This window comes from Heterocephalus glaber, unplaced genomic scaffold (genome assembly GCF_053883595.1).
Source record: "Heterocephalus glaber isolate CG9 unplaced genomic scaffold, H.glaber_assembly_v1.0 deba00001531, whole genome shotgun sequence".
Lineage (NCBI taxonomy): Eukaryota > Metazoa > Chordata > Mammalia > Rodentia > Bathyergidae > Heterocephalus > Heterocephalus glaber.
In genome coordinates this window covers 770,230-783,257 of record NW_028258329.1, presented here as the reverse complement: position 1 = coordinate 783,257, position 13,028 = coordinate 770,230, and the positions used below count along the sequence as shown (strand labels likewise).

The 13,028-nt window shown below is 47.0% G+C and overlaps 1 protein-coding gene across 3 annotated transcripts in view; it reads left to right on the top strand.

Moving 5' to 3' along the window:
* The first annotated feature begins 715 nt into the window (after window positions 1-715).
* Window positions 716-13,028, top strand: part of Gabra5 (gamma-aminobutyric acid type A receptor subunit alpha5) — a 71,061-nt gene continuing 58,748 nt past the window's right edge. The window contains exons 1-3 of one of the 3 annotated variants that reach the window (XM_087188193.1): window positions 716-1,261; window positions 2,587-2,646; window positions 3,022-3,181. In XM_087188193.1, the coding sequence (XP_087044319.1) occupies window positions 1,120-1,261; window positions 2,587-2,646; window positions 3,022-3,181 (362 nt within the window). In that variant the 5' untranslated portion in view covers window positions 716-1,119. The other 2 variants (XM_004872182.4, XM_087188194.1) reach the window with 2 other exon arrangements.

Genomic DNA, 13,028 nt, shown 5'->3' with positions numbered 1-13,028 from the left:
GGACTCTGTCTTTTGAGAACTCAGATAAAGAAATATGTCAGTATATCATTTTAGAATTACAAAAGCCTTTTGAACTGGTATCTTATTTACAGTTCACAAAGAACCACTAGAATCTGAGTTAATACTAAGTCTAAATGTGTTAGCAGAGTAAGTTTCTGTATATTCATGCTTTGTATCTGGAATATATTACAATTTCTTATTTGGGGAAAATTTCTGGAATGTGCCAAAATACGAGAAGATAGTTTAGATGGGAATACCCTGTGTCAGGCATAACTGGAAAAGGAGGGGCTTTGTAGCCTGGAAGAGCTTTTCTAGAGGAGAGTCAGAAACTTGGCTTCCTCCACAATCACTGTTAAAAGACAGGATAAAGACACTGTTAAAAGGCAGTCTTCTCCCAAAAGGTGTGGGGCAACAGCACAAATACCGAGTTCTCCAGGACATTTTCCCTGGGCGTCCTCATCGGCAAGAGGCACCCACCTCGCGTGAGCCACAACACAACACTGAAACTCAGGGTGTTCTGCTTCAGGGTCCGTTTGCTAGCGTTGTCTGAAGGGGATCCTGCTTCTCCCCAGTTGTCCTCAGGGCTCCCTCACCTCTGGGAAGGACAGACACCATTGCTAGAGGAGACAGACACGGTGACAACGTAAAACCCTGTGTACGTTCGGGTGATTGGATGTACTGAGGAGCTCCCACCCTGGGAGCGACTTCCAGATCTGCAAACCCCGGTGGCACCGGGCCCCAACGACACCGCGCCGAATCCTCAAAAACTGGAATTTCGGAAATCCCGATTGCAGCTGCAGTTAGGGAAGGGCTGCATTCTAATCTCCAGCTCTAGTCTTGCTTTCCCTTCCAAAGCAATGGGACTAAGCAGAAAGGCTTTTCCCATGTCTGCCTCTTTCGGAAAGGCCTAAGAGACAGGACGCACCGGAGGGCGGCGAGGAGGGGGCTGAGGCAGGCGTGCAGGCGCGGCTGCACCGAGAGGAGGCTCCTGGCCAGGCCCGCGTCGCTGTCACGGCTGCCGCTTGCGGACGCGACCTTTCCCTGTGTGGCCAGAGGGGATCGTGCCGACCCCGGAGCTCACCGACATGCGTCCAGGGCCCTGGGGAAACTTCAGCAGAAATGCAGAGCCCCCGAGGCAGGCCGAGCCGCGGGCCTGCGCCCGCCCCCTGCGCCGAGCGGGCCGCGCGCGCTGAGTGGCGGCCTCTGCCGGCCGGAGCCTCTGCAGAGGGCGTCCCCGCGCCGACTTGTGGCGCCCGGCCGGGTGAGAGCCGCGCGGTGGCGGCGCGGTCCGCAGCGGCGAGGCGCGGAGCGCGGGGCGCGGCCCGATCCCCCATCCGGCGCTGCAAGTTGGCGCCCAGGGCGTGGGGCGGTGACGCGAGCGGGCGCCGGGAGGAGGAGGAGGCGCCTCGCCGACGGCTCGGCCGGGCAGGAGCGGAGAGCTCGCCGGCTCCACGCTGCTCGGGCGCTGAGCCCGGGGCGCACCACCCGGACGGAGGTGGCAAGCAGGAAGGGTGCCGCGGGCGGCCGCAGCGCAAACTTTCCCGGGCGACTGCGGGAGCCACCGCCACGGAGGGCCCAGCGCCCGGAGTGCAGCGTGGCCGGACCGGGCGCCGCGCGGACGCTCGCGGTCCCGGTAGGAGTCGGGTGGGGACTTCTGCCGCCGCCGCCGCTGCGCGGGAGCCGGCGGTGCGGCCCCGAGGCTCCGTGCCCGCGCGGGGTCCTGGCGGCGCTCGCGGGTGGGCGCGGGCTCGCCGGGGTGTCGCGCGCGTGTCGCGCGGGCTGCTCGAGGCCAGGGACTCGGAGGCGCCACTGCACCGCGCGCTTGCAGCTGCGGAGGAGGAGCCACCGGTGGGCTCGGGCTCCGGCCGACTCGGCGCGGAGAACGGTGTGGAACGGGCGGCGGGAGGGCGGCGGCCGGGGTCCGCGCCGTGGGCTGGGCAGGTGCGGGGCTGCGCTGCGGCTCCGCAGTGCCGCCCGCGCCCCACCTGCCTGGCACTGGCCCTGGACTCCGAGCCGCGGCGCAGTCCGGGTCCGAGGGCGCGCGGCCGCCCTGTGGTTCAGGGCTCGGCTGGGGGCGGCGGGGCTCCAGGTTCCCGCATGCAGCGCCGCGTGCTCGCCACCCGGTCCGGCGACTAGCCCGGGAAGCGGCCGGCGATCACCGCATGGCAGGCACCCTGCCCTCCTCGGGAGTTGCGGGGCCTTGGCTTGGGAGGGGCAAGTACCTGTTGTGTGCTTCCCCATTCTGGAGTTTTGGGGGTTTTCCCCGGAAAAACGTTCCTTTGCGAACTGCCGGTTGTTCGCTTATCAGGAGCACCTATTTGCGTGATGCGCATGTTGAGAAATATGTGCCTTCTCTAAGGGTAGAGTCCAGGGACAGTCTGCCTGAATTTCAGATGCTTTAATTAGCGTCCAGGCTGGAACTGAGAGACTTCCCCAAATGCGGCGATTAGGTCCTTTAGTCCTGCGGGCAGGATGTGGAGAAAGCGCCAGGGTGGTCTCATAGGCAGCTCTTCTGTTATCCTGATTTGTGTAAGACTTGTTTCTTAAACGTCCCTTTTCTCCCTCTTTCTGCATGCTTTCTCTCAGCATCTTGCAGCACAAGGAATCGCGTGTTGGCTGTGAATGAGTGGCCAATATTTCACAAAGGTAAATTTATTCCACTTGTGGATTTGACAGATACAGAATACAGTTGCTCAGATAATGTCAGGCATTTATTTTAATAATTGGACTAATGGACCATTTAATAATGTGCTAAAAAATAAAACAGTGTTTGAGACCTGGAAAACAATCAGAATGATTCTACACTCCGAGTAAATGCAAAATTAAGCCGTGCTGTAACTTTTTACATCCCACCTTACTGCCCAGGGAAGGGAATGGAAAACACCTGGCGTGTGTGTGCTGGGCAATGACAGCAGGTTCCTTTTCTTTGTTAAGTGCGTGCAGTACCAGTATGACTTCATTCCAGTGTAGTGACACAAAAACGTTCAGGTTCATATGCTTTCCCCCTTTGTGTGCTTTCAGCTTCAAGATTAAGTTGGAAAGAAGAACAGCGATTCTTCCAAATTGATCTGCTTCGACCATCATTCTTACTGGGAATGGACAATGGAATGTTCTCTAGCTTTATCATGATCAAAAACCTCCTTCTCTTTTGTATTTCCATGAACTTATCCAGTCACTTTGGGTAAGTTAGCCTCTGTGCTTTCTTTACAATTTAGGGGCACCGGTGCCGTTATGAAGTCTTTCAGAGCAAACTGTCAGCTCAGCAAGCCCTTGCTTGCATCCTTTGCAGACCTACACCCTCCTGCTTGTTGTAAATAAGTGAAGTTGTCTTGCTTGTGGTCCATACTTCCTGAGCAAGGTTGCTTCTGGTTAGGGTCTTTGCCGTGAGTTGGAAGAAAGAGGCAGATCCAGAAGACAGTTCAGAGGAAGCTGTGTTTCCTCCTACTTAGGCTCAACAAACTTCAGAAGTTCTTTTGCACAAAGGGCATCCACTGCTTGGCAGACAAGGTGGGGTGTCGCATTCTGATTGCTCTCCTCGGTTCTGTTGGGTATGGATTTGCCTTTAAAGTCAGGCCCATGCCAGGCAGATGGCACTGAAAAGGGCTAAACCACCAAGAGCGTGGGACTGTCTAGCCACGCCCAAGTGCAGAGATTGAATCCACACACCGGAGGGTCTGAGAGATAGCCCTGGGGTGCTGGCATTATCATTTCCATTAACTTCTTCCTTGTGGCGTTTTCGTATCCATGTGCTGGTCTAACCTTTTTTTCCCCCCTGCCAAACTGGCGCTAAGCAGCATTCCAGATGAATGCTCCTATGAGGCTCATGTTCCTCCTCTCCCCCTTTCCCCTGCTGCCCCACACTTGTTCTGGCTAATCAAAAGGTTGGAAATTGAAGCTAATGGAAGATAATTAAATTTCAGGACCTAAGTTGCCAAAGCATTGGTCCAGGCATGGTAAAGCGCACCCTGCTTGGGTATAAGTCAGAAAGGGTTGGAGGATGTGCAGTTGCTCTGCTGCAGCCCGGTGAGAGAGAGCCTTCTATATGGCAAACAGAAAGACCCTTCCCTGGGGCTCTGGCATTTTTGGATTTGTCAGGTGCACATTCTCTGCTTTTCTGACCTTCCAGATCTGAGCAAGGGAAGACAGACGATGAGGGTGACTTAAGACTTGCTAGGGTGACGAGCCCAGGTGTATCTGAGCACAAGCTGAGCCCTTAAGGGAGACTCTGTCCAGCAGAGCTAGAGGACCTCACCACCACGAGCCAATGGCCTGTGCACTCCAGCCACACCAATGGAAACCGGCATGGTGTGCGCTAGCCCTGGAAGCTCTGAGTGTCCCTGGGATCCAGGGGACTCCTACCCTCCCATGCCCTTAGTTTCTTTAGTAAATGAGGGTCTTCCTTTCCAGGTTCTGTCCAGCTGTTACATCCTATGGATTATGATGTTCACAGTGTTCTTCTGAATGGAAGCTATGCATACAAGTGAAAGCCTACAGGATAGTCAGTGTTGCAAATTAATATATTGCATAGTCCATTTGCTTATTGATATACTAGATATACTAGCGATACTTTAGAAGTGAAGAATGTGCGAGGAATGCAAACATATAGCTTCTTTATAATGTTTTGGCCAACATAGATTATTGTGAATTTACATTGAATAGGTAGGAAATTATTACACTCTGTGGTAGATACAAGTCTGAAACCAGAATTAATGGGTAAGAGGAATGTAACCATAAGAGACAATTAGGCTTTCTTTCTTATTTAATTCTCTGGCTTTCTGCAGTCATATTCAGCATACAGAGGAAATTGTTAGTCTCTCGAAGAAAACATCAAAGAAGGGGTGGGAGACCCCTCATTCTTTCCAGAAAATTAATGATGGAGGTTTAAACATTTTAGATATAGTTTAGTTTTTATAGTCCAACATAGAACAGTGCCTACTAACTGCAGAAAATATGTGATATTCAGTAAAATACAGAAAAAAAGGATAATGTCTTCGATTCTATCAAAGGTACTCATCCTTTACACTTTGTTGTTTGCTTTTCCTTACTTTGTGCATATTTTTCTACAGTTGGGATCTTACTGTGCATTCAGTTTCTTTATAATTGAACCTTTGTCATCACAAACTTTTTAAACTGTGTGATTCCACAATGGACAGATATTTATTACAGTGCATGAATGGATTTTTATTAGCTGTTTCCCTAATTTGGGAGTTTGATGGGTTTTTTTGGTTTGTTTATGATGCTTTGATTGTACCATTACAAGTTTTCCTGTAGTGAACATATGTGGCCTGCAACTTTTTAGAGTATGTGGGATTATTTCTGCACGAAGATACTCCTGTAAGTGGCACTTCCTATCAGGCTCTCTGAGTGCTTTCGTACTCTTGACCCAGCATGTCCAACTGGTTTTGATAAAATGAGGCTTTAGTAAAGTTAGACACTAACTTGCACACACTGTCCAGCAGAAAATACCTCTCAGGAGCCACAAAAAATCATAAAGATATTAAGTCCCCATTTATTTCTCTCCCTATATGCGAGTCCTCTCATTCCACATTACCTAAATGTACATAAGAATTTTGTCTAGCCTAAAGAGTCATAATATTCTTTGACTTCAAACTTTGATGAAATAATAGCTACCACAATGGAGAGTATCTAATTTTATATTTATGTGTTCTAAGTGAATCCTAAGAGCAGCCCTATGAGCTGAGCACCATTAGCCCCAGTCTCCAGCCAGGGAAGGTGGGAAGGATGGATAGCTAACTTGGGAAGCTCACAAATCAAATACCTGCTGGAGTTCCTTACTCAGCAGACTTAAAATGTCATTCTGCCTGGTCATTGCTTATCCTCCCTTACTTGAGTACTATTGGTTTTCAATATATCAAACCAAGATGGGGGGGAGGTTGAAAAGTGTTTTTTGCTTCAGAGTAGAGAGAATTTTTGTACTCTGACATTAGAGGGGATGAAAGGTTTGAGTAAGCTCTAAGTTTTTCTCTTAAAAGGGAAGTGACAGAGGCCCCAGTCTGAACATGACTGTGAGACTGGAGTAACACGGGTGGTGCAAGAGGCCAGAGAGCTGCAGGGAAAGAGAGTTATGCAAATCCAGCAGGGGAAAGAAGAAAAGAGGCAGTGGGGTAAATCCTGTACACGTACTAAGTTTACACGCAGAGTTGGTGAAAGACGTAAGTTTGGCAGCCAGAAAATGCATTTGTGAGAAGGGAAATATATTTGGCAATTCTATAAGATAATCAATGTATTGCAAAAGTATTATTTCTTTTCTTTCTCCCAGGCCTATTCTAAGTTTGATCAGTCACTAGCAGCAGCTTATTTTCAATACCTTTAAAATTTTGCTATTAGTCTTGAATTATAAAACAGAGCATGACTTAAGCATACAACTGAACACAGGCTTAATTTGACAGCCAACTTTCTGCTATGGCCCATTTGGAGATGTAAGATGACTTAAGCCATTATAATTATTTTAATAACACTAGTGACCCAAAGTACATGGAGAGAAAAACCGGCACTTAAATAAGTTTAGAATCAATGTAATGTCCAAATATGTAATATTAAGTTTAAATGGAATTAATTTGTCATCATGTAAAAAGTCATACTTTATCAGACTTGATATATCAGTAATCATTTCAGGATATATCAATTCTAGTGTAAGGTAAAGTGATTCCCTTCACTTCATTGTACTAAACGAATTTTAGAGATTTATCTGTTAAGAAAAAATATGTCAGACTTTTATTACATGGGAGCCACAATTAGACTGTGGAAAACAATATGCTGCCATTGGCAGTTAGAAGTAGGTTCTCATGGAAGTCACTTACGAATATGAAGAGAGCTTATTCTTTGTGTTTACATGGGTGGCCAGCAGGACTTCTCATGTCCAGGGAGGCCCTCTTCATACTCAAACTCAAGGGCAGTTGCTTTCTCTTAACTGGAGCACAAAGTACATTCTGTCTGAATCATGCAGGCACTCACAGTGTCTTAAATGGGACAGTCTCTCTTGTGCATCCCCACATGACATATCTTTCTGCCCTTAACTGCAGGTTCACGAGGCCCAGAACATACAGTCATTCTAGCAATTACAAAAACAGCGCCACAGAAGCAGTTACCAAGGACAAGCGTGATGGCTCATCTAGATCTAGGCTTTAGGGATAGTCACGGATCATATAGCAACATGTAGGTAACCACATCTTTTGAAAAGGGCTGCACAGTGAAGTACTTGCATTATGTGCTTTGTGAAGAAAACTTTCAGTATGTCCATCATGCCAGTGGGCAGTGAGAAGGGCTAAGAGGGCGGCAGCTGAGCATAGCTCTCTGGACATCAGCTGGCACCAGCCCCAGATGAGCCACTGCCTCACTTCAAGGGGAAGAAGGAGTGTGGGCTTCCAGATTTCTGCAAAGATTCAGCGGCATAAGAGGTGTATTTTAATTGGTGTGGAGTTTGAGGAAAGGATTAGATCTAACAGCAAAAAGATATCTCATCACCATAAATCTCTTATAGCAACACAAATTATCAGCGGGTGTATGGGTGAATCCCCATAATCTTCAGAATGCATTTTAAAAAATGTAACTTTCAATTTTCACAAAATTCTTTCACTTTCTCGGTTAAAAACTTCTAGTTAGAACTTAGAGAAGCATGTCCAATTTCTGCCATTAGAAAACAGTGGAATCAGGGTCTGTCTCGGGGATGCCAACCAGGGCTGATATTCCCACTGCAAAGCCTTCTCCAGAATGTCTTAATATTTATGAACCTCTGAAAATGGAAGCATGGGGGAAATCTATGTATTGGAAACAAAAGAATATACTAATCTAGAGCTCAAATAACACTACTATGTAAACAGTTTGAATAAAACCAAGATAAGCTTATGAAATATTAACCACAGAGAAGGGTTTATAGGTGAGGACAAGTAAGACACATTATGAAGCAGGCTTTAGAAGTTCAATGAAAACTCCATTTTATGTGCATTTATTTATTTCAAAATCAAAAGATGGAATCTAAAAAGTTCATGAAACACAGGACTAGTCAGTTTTCAGTTTGAACAAAAACAATTGAGCCATCACTCCACAATCAATTGGTATCTATTTCAACACTGCTGGGGCATATTTGAGTGGTGTGAAGTATTTTGACAGAGGATAGCCTAGCTCTAATCTCTGCTGCTGCATGGTCTGTGTGTGATGTCAGAAATTACTTAACATGCCTGCTCCTCCATTTCTGGATCTCAAGTTGGGGTGATAGTGGGTCCTACCTCATAGGCCTGATGTGAAGGATCCTAAATACTTAAATAGGTTCAGGAGTATATATAAGGGGTGGTGATGGCATGTGTGTACTGAGTACATATTTGTCATCTTTCTGGGTGTTTTGACCAAGAGAGCTGTGATGTGTACTATTCCCAGAGGCTGGCTGGGTCCATAATCTGAACCACATCTGCAGAGCGTCTCTTGGGTGGACATTGTGGGGACGTTGCCCTACTGCCACCTCAGTGTATATGGAGTCTTTCCACGTGCCAGGCATTGTTTAGAGTGCTGAGGCTGCACAGGGGCAGAGCAGAACTTGGCTTTGAGAAGGTACATTCTGGTGTGCAAGAGACAGGAAACAAACATAAGTACTAAGTTACACTGATTGCTGTGAAGTGCAATTCAGGGTAAGAGATAATGAATGTGCTGGCAAGAGATGCTGCTGCAGGGCCCTGAGGGAAGGGAGGATGTGAGCAGCAGCATTTGCAGATAGGACCGACCAGGCAGAAGTGGTGAGGAGTGTGCAGTGCCAGGAGAGGGGCTTGCTGGAGAGGCTCTTCCAGGGGCTGGGTGGGGAGGAGTGAGAGCAGAGGGCAGATCCATGTGGGTGTGAACAGAGAGGAAAGTGTGGAGGGGCTCAGATCATGAAGGACCTTGTAGCCATTCTTGGCAGTGTCGCTTTTACCTTGAAAGCTGTCGAGAGCCATTGAGTGATGCTTTGTTGTTTTTGACATTGGTCTTGCGATTTTGCCCAGGCTGTTCTTGAACTTCTGAACTCAAACAATCCTTTCGCCTCAGCTTCCTGAGTTGCTGAGACTACTCAGGATTCATTACTTAGCAAGGCCAAGCTCATCAAGTGGTTTTGAGTACGGTAGGAGAGAAATGGGACTCAATTTTGATGTGCAGTGATTTAACTGAAAATTTAAAGCTCATGTTGCATGCTGAATGAATAGAATTGAATGGAATCTGGGCCGGGTGGGAAGGGAGAAAGGGAAGCAGCCATGCGGGCAGTTAAGCAGTCTCTGAAATGATGTAGGGAAGGTGCTCTTTTGGCCAGCAGAATTGGGTAGATGTGGACATGAAAGAAAAAGAGGAATCAAGAATGACTCCCAGACTCCACTAAGTATTTTACCTTAAAACCTGAGGGGTTCGGTTACCTATCATGAAGCTAGAGAAAACAGTAAGAAAGGAGATTTGGGAAGAGAAAATCATGAATGTGATTATGGTCATGTTAAGTCCTTTGAGATGTGAGGTATGCAAAGGAAGAGAGCAGACAGGTGTGTGTCCAGAGAGGATGCAGAGGTCTGGAGGTCAAGAAGAGGTTGGGCTGGATGTCTGCACTCCAGATTCTTCCACTGTGGGTGGTAGATATTGGAAGCCACTGGGTTGGATGAGATCTAGTAGGGTCTGAGTGTAGTCAGAAAGGAAAAGAGGTCCCTGAATTGTGCCCTGGGACATTACAGTGTGGAAATGTCAGGAAGACAAGATTGGGAGGGCAGCAAGTCTGAGGAAGAGAAAGTGAAGAGAACAGAAACAGTGCCCAAGGCTGCAGGAAGAAAGACATGGTCAGCTCTGCCTCATGTTGCTCACAGATCCACTCAGATGAGGATGGAGAACAGATCTTTGGATCTGGCAATGTAGAGTTCATTCCTGTCTCCAAGAAAGAACTTTTCTTCAGATGGAGGGCATAGGGGTTGAACGAAGCAGAAACAAGAGAATGGAGGAGAGGCAGCAGGGATTTCTAATGTAGACAACTCTTCCAGTGGGTTTTGTCAAGAAGAGGAGCAAAGAATACAGCAATAATTGGAAGGGAATATTAGGAAAATTCGAGAATTTTCAAGACTGAAGCTGTTACAGCACTTGTGTTTCCTAATGGCCATGATGAAGGAATAAGGGACATCAGTGCATGTGCTGCCCCATCACATATGGGGTGGGCCACCCAGTGTGGTTGGGGAGAGGGAAAGGGCTGAGTCTGTGAACCTAGGCAGGCAAGATGGGTAATGTGACCACAGGACCATAGGACTTGAGTTCTATCCTAGAGTCTATAGGGCTCCCGATCAGTCAGCAGTGTCTGGGACATGGGGACCCTGCAGGAAGCCTGTGATCAGGAACAGACTTAAGCTTGATTTGGCCAGCTGAAAGGCAGGACATGGATGACTGCAAGAGAATGGGAGGAGTCTAAGAGTTCTGGCCTAATGCTTTCTGGTCCAGGATTTTAGCTACATAAAACATGTTTCAGATTCATGTTTCCATCTGGGCAGGAACACTCATTTGGAAACTTGGGATTGATATTCATTGTCTAGATAGTGCCCACCATGCAAACAGTGCCATTTAGAGGGGCCTAAATAATGACCTTAAAGTGACAAAAAAAAATAAAGTCAAGATACATTTCTCAGAAGTAATCAAGTACCCAGGAAAGAATGTAGTTTCAGAAGAGAGATAGCTGAAGCATAAAACAAATCCTGTTGACCCTCAAAGTAAGTTCACATTGAAATTGTCTGCAGCTGCCATTCTTGATCTCATTTTAGGTAAACCAGGAGTGGCTGTTGATGTCAGCAGAGATTATATCACAAATAAATGCATCACACACTTTCTTCACTAGTGCCAAATGTGGGGAAACAATACCCAGAAGATTTCTTCATCAGAAATGAGATAACTTGTACCCTTAAAATACCATAATAAGGTAATATCATGATACCACTTGGTAGAGTAAAACAGATTTAAGGATGGAATCTACAAAGTATTACTACACTTATTAGAGATTAAAATCCTAGTGGATAAACAGATGATTGGTGTAGATATCTACACCAATAGATAGTTGGTGTAGGTAGGTTCCAAAAAGTTCTTCAAAATGATATTTTTAGGTCTTACTAAAAATACAGCTCCTTGCTTTCTTCTATTTCAGAGCACACTTGGGCCTCCGCAACCAAGGGGCCTTGGTTCTAGGATCCCCTCCACACCAAACCATGATGTTGTATAAAACAGCATGGTGTTTGTTTCTGAGCCGTTCATATCCTCCTGTGTACTTTATACCATCTCTAGACTACTTAAACAGTGTAAAGTCTGTGTCAATCCTTATACTACATTGCTTGAAGAAAGGGAAAATTCGGTGTCTTTTTAGTAGAGATGCCACTGTTTTGCTGAATATTTTCTGTCGGTGGTTGGTTGACTCTTTAGATGTGGAACCCACAGATATGGAAGGCCAATTGTAATGAATTAATTCTACAACAGAGTTCATCCTGTGTTGGTAACTGGCTGATTTTAGAGTTAGTTTTCTCTGAGTTTCCTGTTGTCATATATTTAAGCCCCTTCTTCCTCTTCATCTCCCCAGCGTGGTGGCATACACCTATAGTTCCTGCCATTTGGGAGACAGAGCTGGGAGGATCACTTAAAGCCAAGGGTTCAAGGCCCAACTGGACAACATACTGATACCACATGTTAGGGAGAGCAGGAGGGAGGGACAGAGGGGTGCAGGGAGATCCAGCCAATGACCTCCACCCATCCCTCCTCTTATCCCTTCAGTTGTAACCTGAGTCCTGGTCCCTGTTACTCCAGTCTGGCATCTCCAAGCCTGTCATTCACAAGTGGTCTAAGTGTCTCAGGAAGGAGCTTATGGGCCCCCATCATCTCCAGGAATAGCCCAGCATACCACAACCTGCAGAGTCCTTTATGGTTTGACCTGTGCCTCTCTCCACTAGCACATGTCGCACCCCTGCCCCCTGTGCTGTTGAGCTCAAACTCAGAGCCTCTCACATGTGAGGCACATGCTGCACATCCCCAGCCCTATGTCCTTTTCACATGTGGTCTGCAAACAACACAGTTTCCTGTGTCAGGCCACTGTTCATAATCTACTTTTGCACCCCTTTCTTTGGCTCAATACCCAATCTTCATTCTGGAAAACTCTGGTTGGTTTTTCTTTCCTCTGGACCCAGGCAAAGCTTGAGTTCTCTCTTTTATGATCATACAATGTTTTGCACAGTGACACGGGATTCTTGACCCTACCATGTTGTATAGAAATTCTCTGGAAACACCACTGATACCTGCAGAAGGCAGTCATGTCTTAGAGGTTGAGGCTGTCTTTGCTATCTTATGCACCTACTTTTCACCTTAGTACCTGGCACCTGAGCTCTTGGAATAAGCAGCAAGGGCAACCCTAGGGCCACTTTACAGATGGACTGGAGGAGAGAGGCTCTGGGCGATTGGAGACACTCTGGAAGGTGACTCACAGGGCACTTTCCTTTTCCAGTTCAGCCCCAGAGCCCTCATTACCCAGCGTGGCTGCACAGGAAGGATATTAGAGAGTATGGGTGAGCCTTAAAACTGCTCTTCCTCCCCCCACTCCCCACACCCCATCAGTGAAGACCAAGCCTCTGGAGCCCAGAAGTTGGGAAGAAATTAATGCAAAAGTCTTGGAATCAAAGGCCTTGAAAAGGTCAGGTGTAAAACAACAAGGAGAGGTGAGAAGTTTACAGAATTACAAGTTTACCCTTCCTGAACACATTCACAATTTTTTTCTTGAACACTCTACTGGTGAAGTAAGCCTGTTAGTGGATCAGACTCCACAGATGCCAGCTCTCTATACCACATCTATTGGAGAAAATTTCAGGGTAGCCAAACATTCAGGCATGGGTACTACTGGCTTTTATTTTTAGCCATATCTACTATAAGAATCAGGACCAAAAAGCAGAGCTTTTGAAATTTGAAAAATTTTGGTGGTGGCTAGAAAGAAAGCGCCTCTAAAGTTGGGGTTGAGGAAAGTTTGGTTACTGAAAAGACTAGCATTAAAAAGAAGC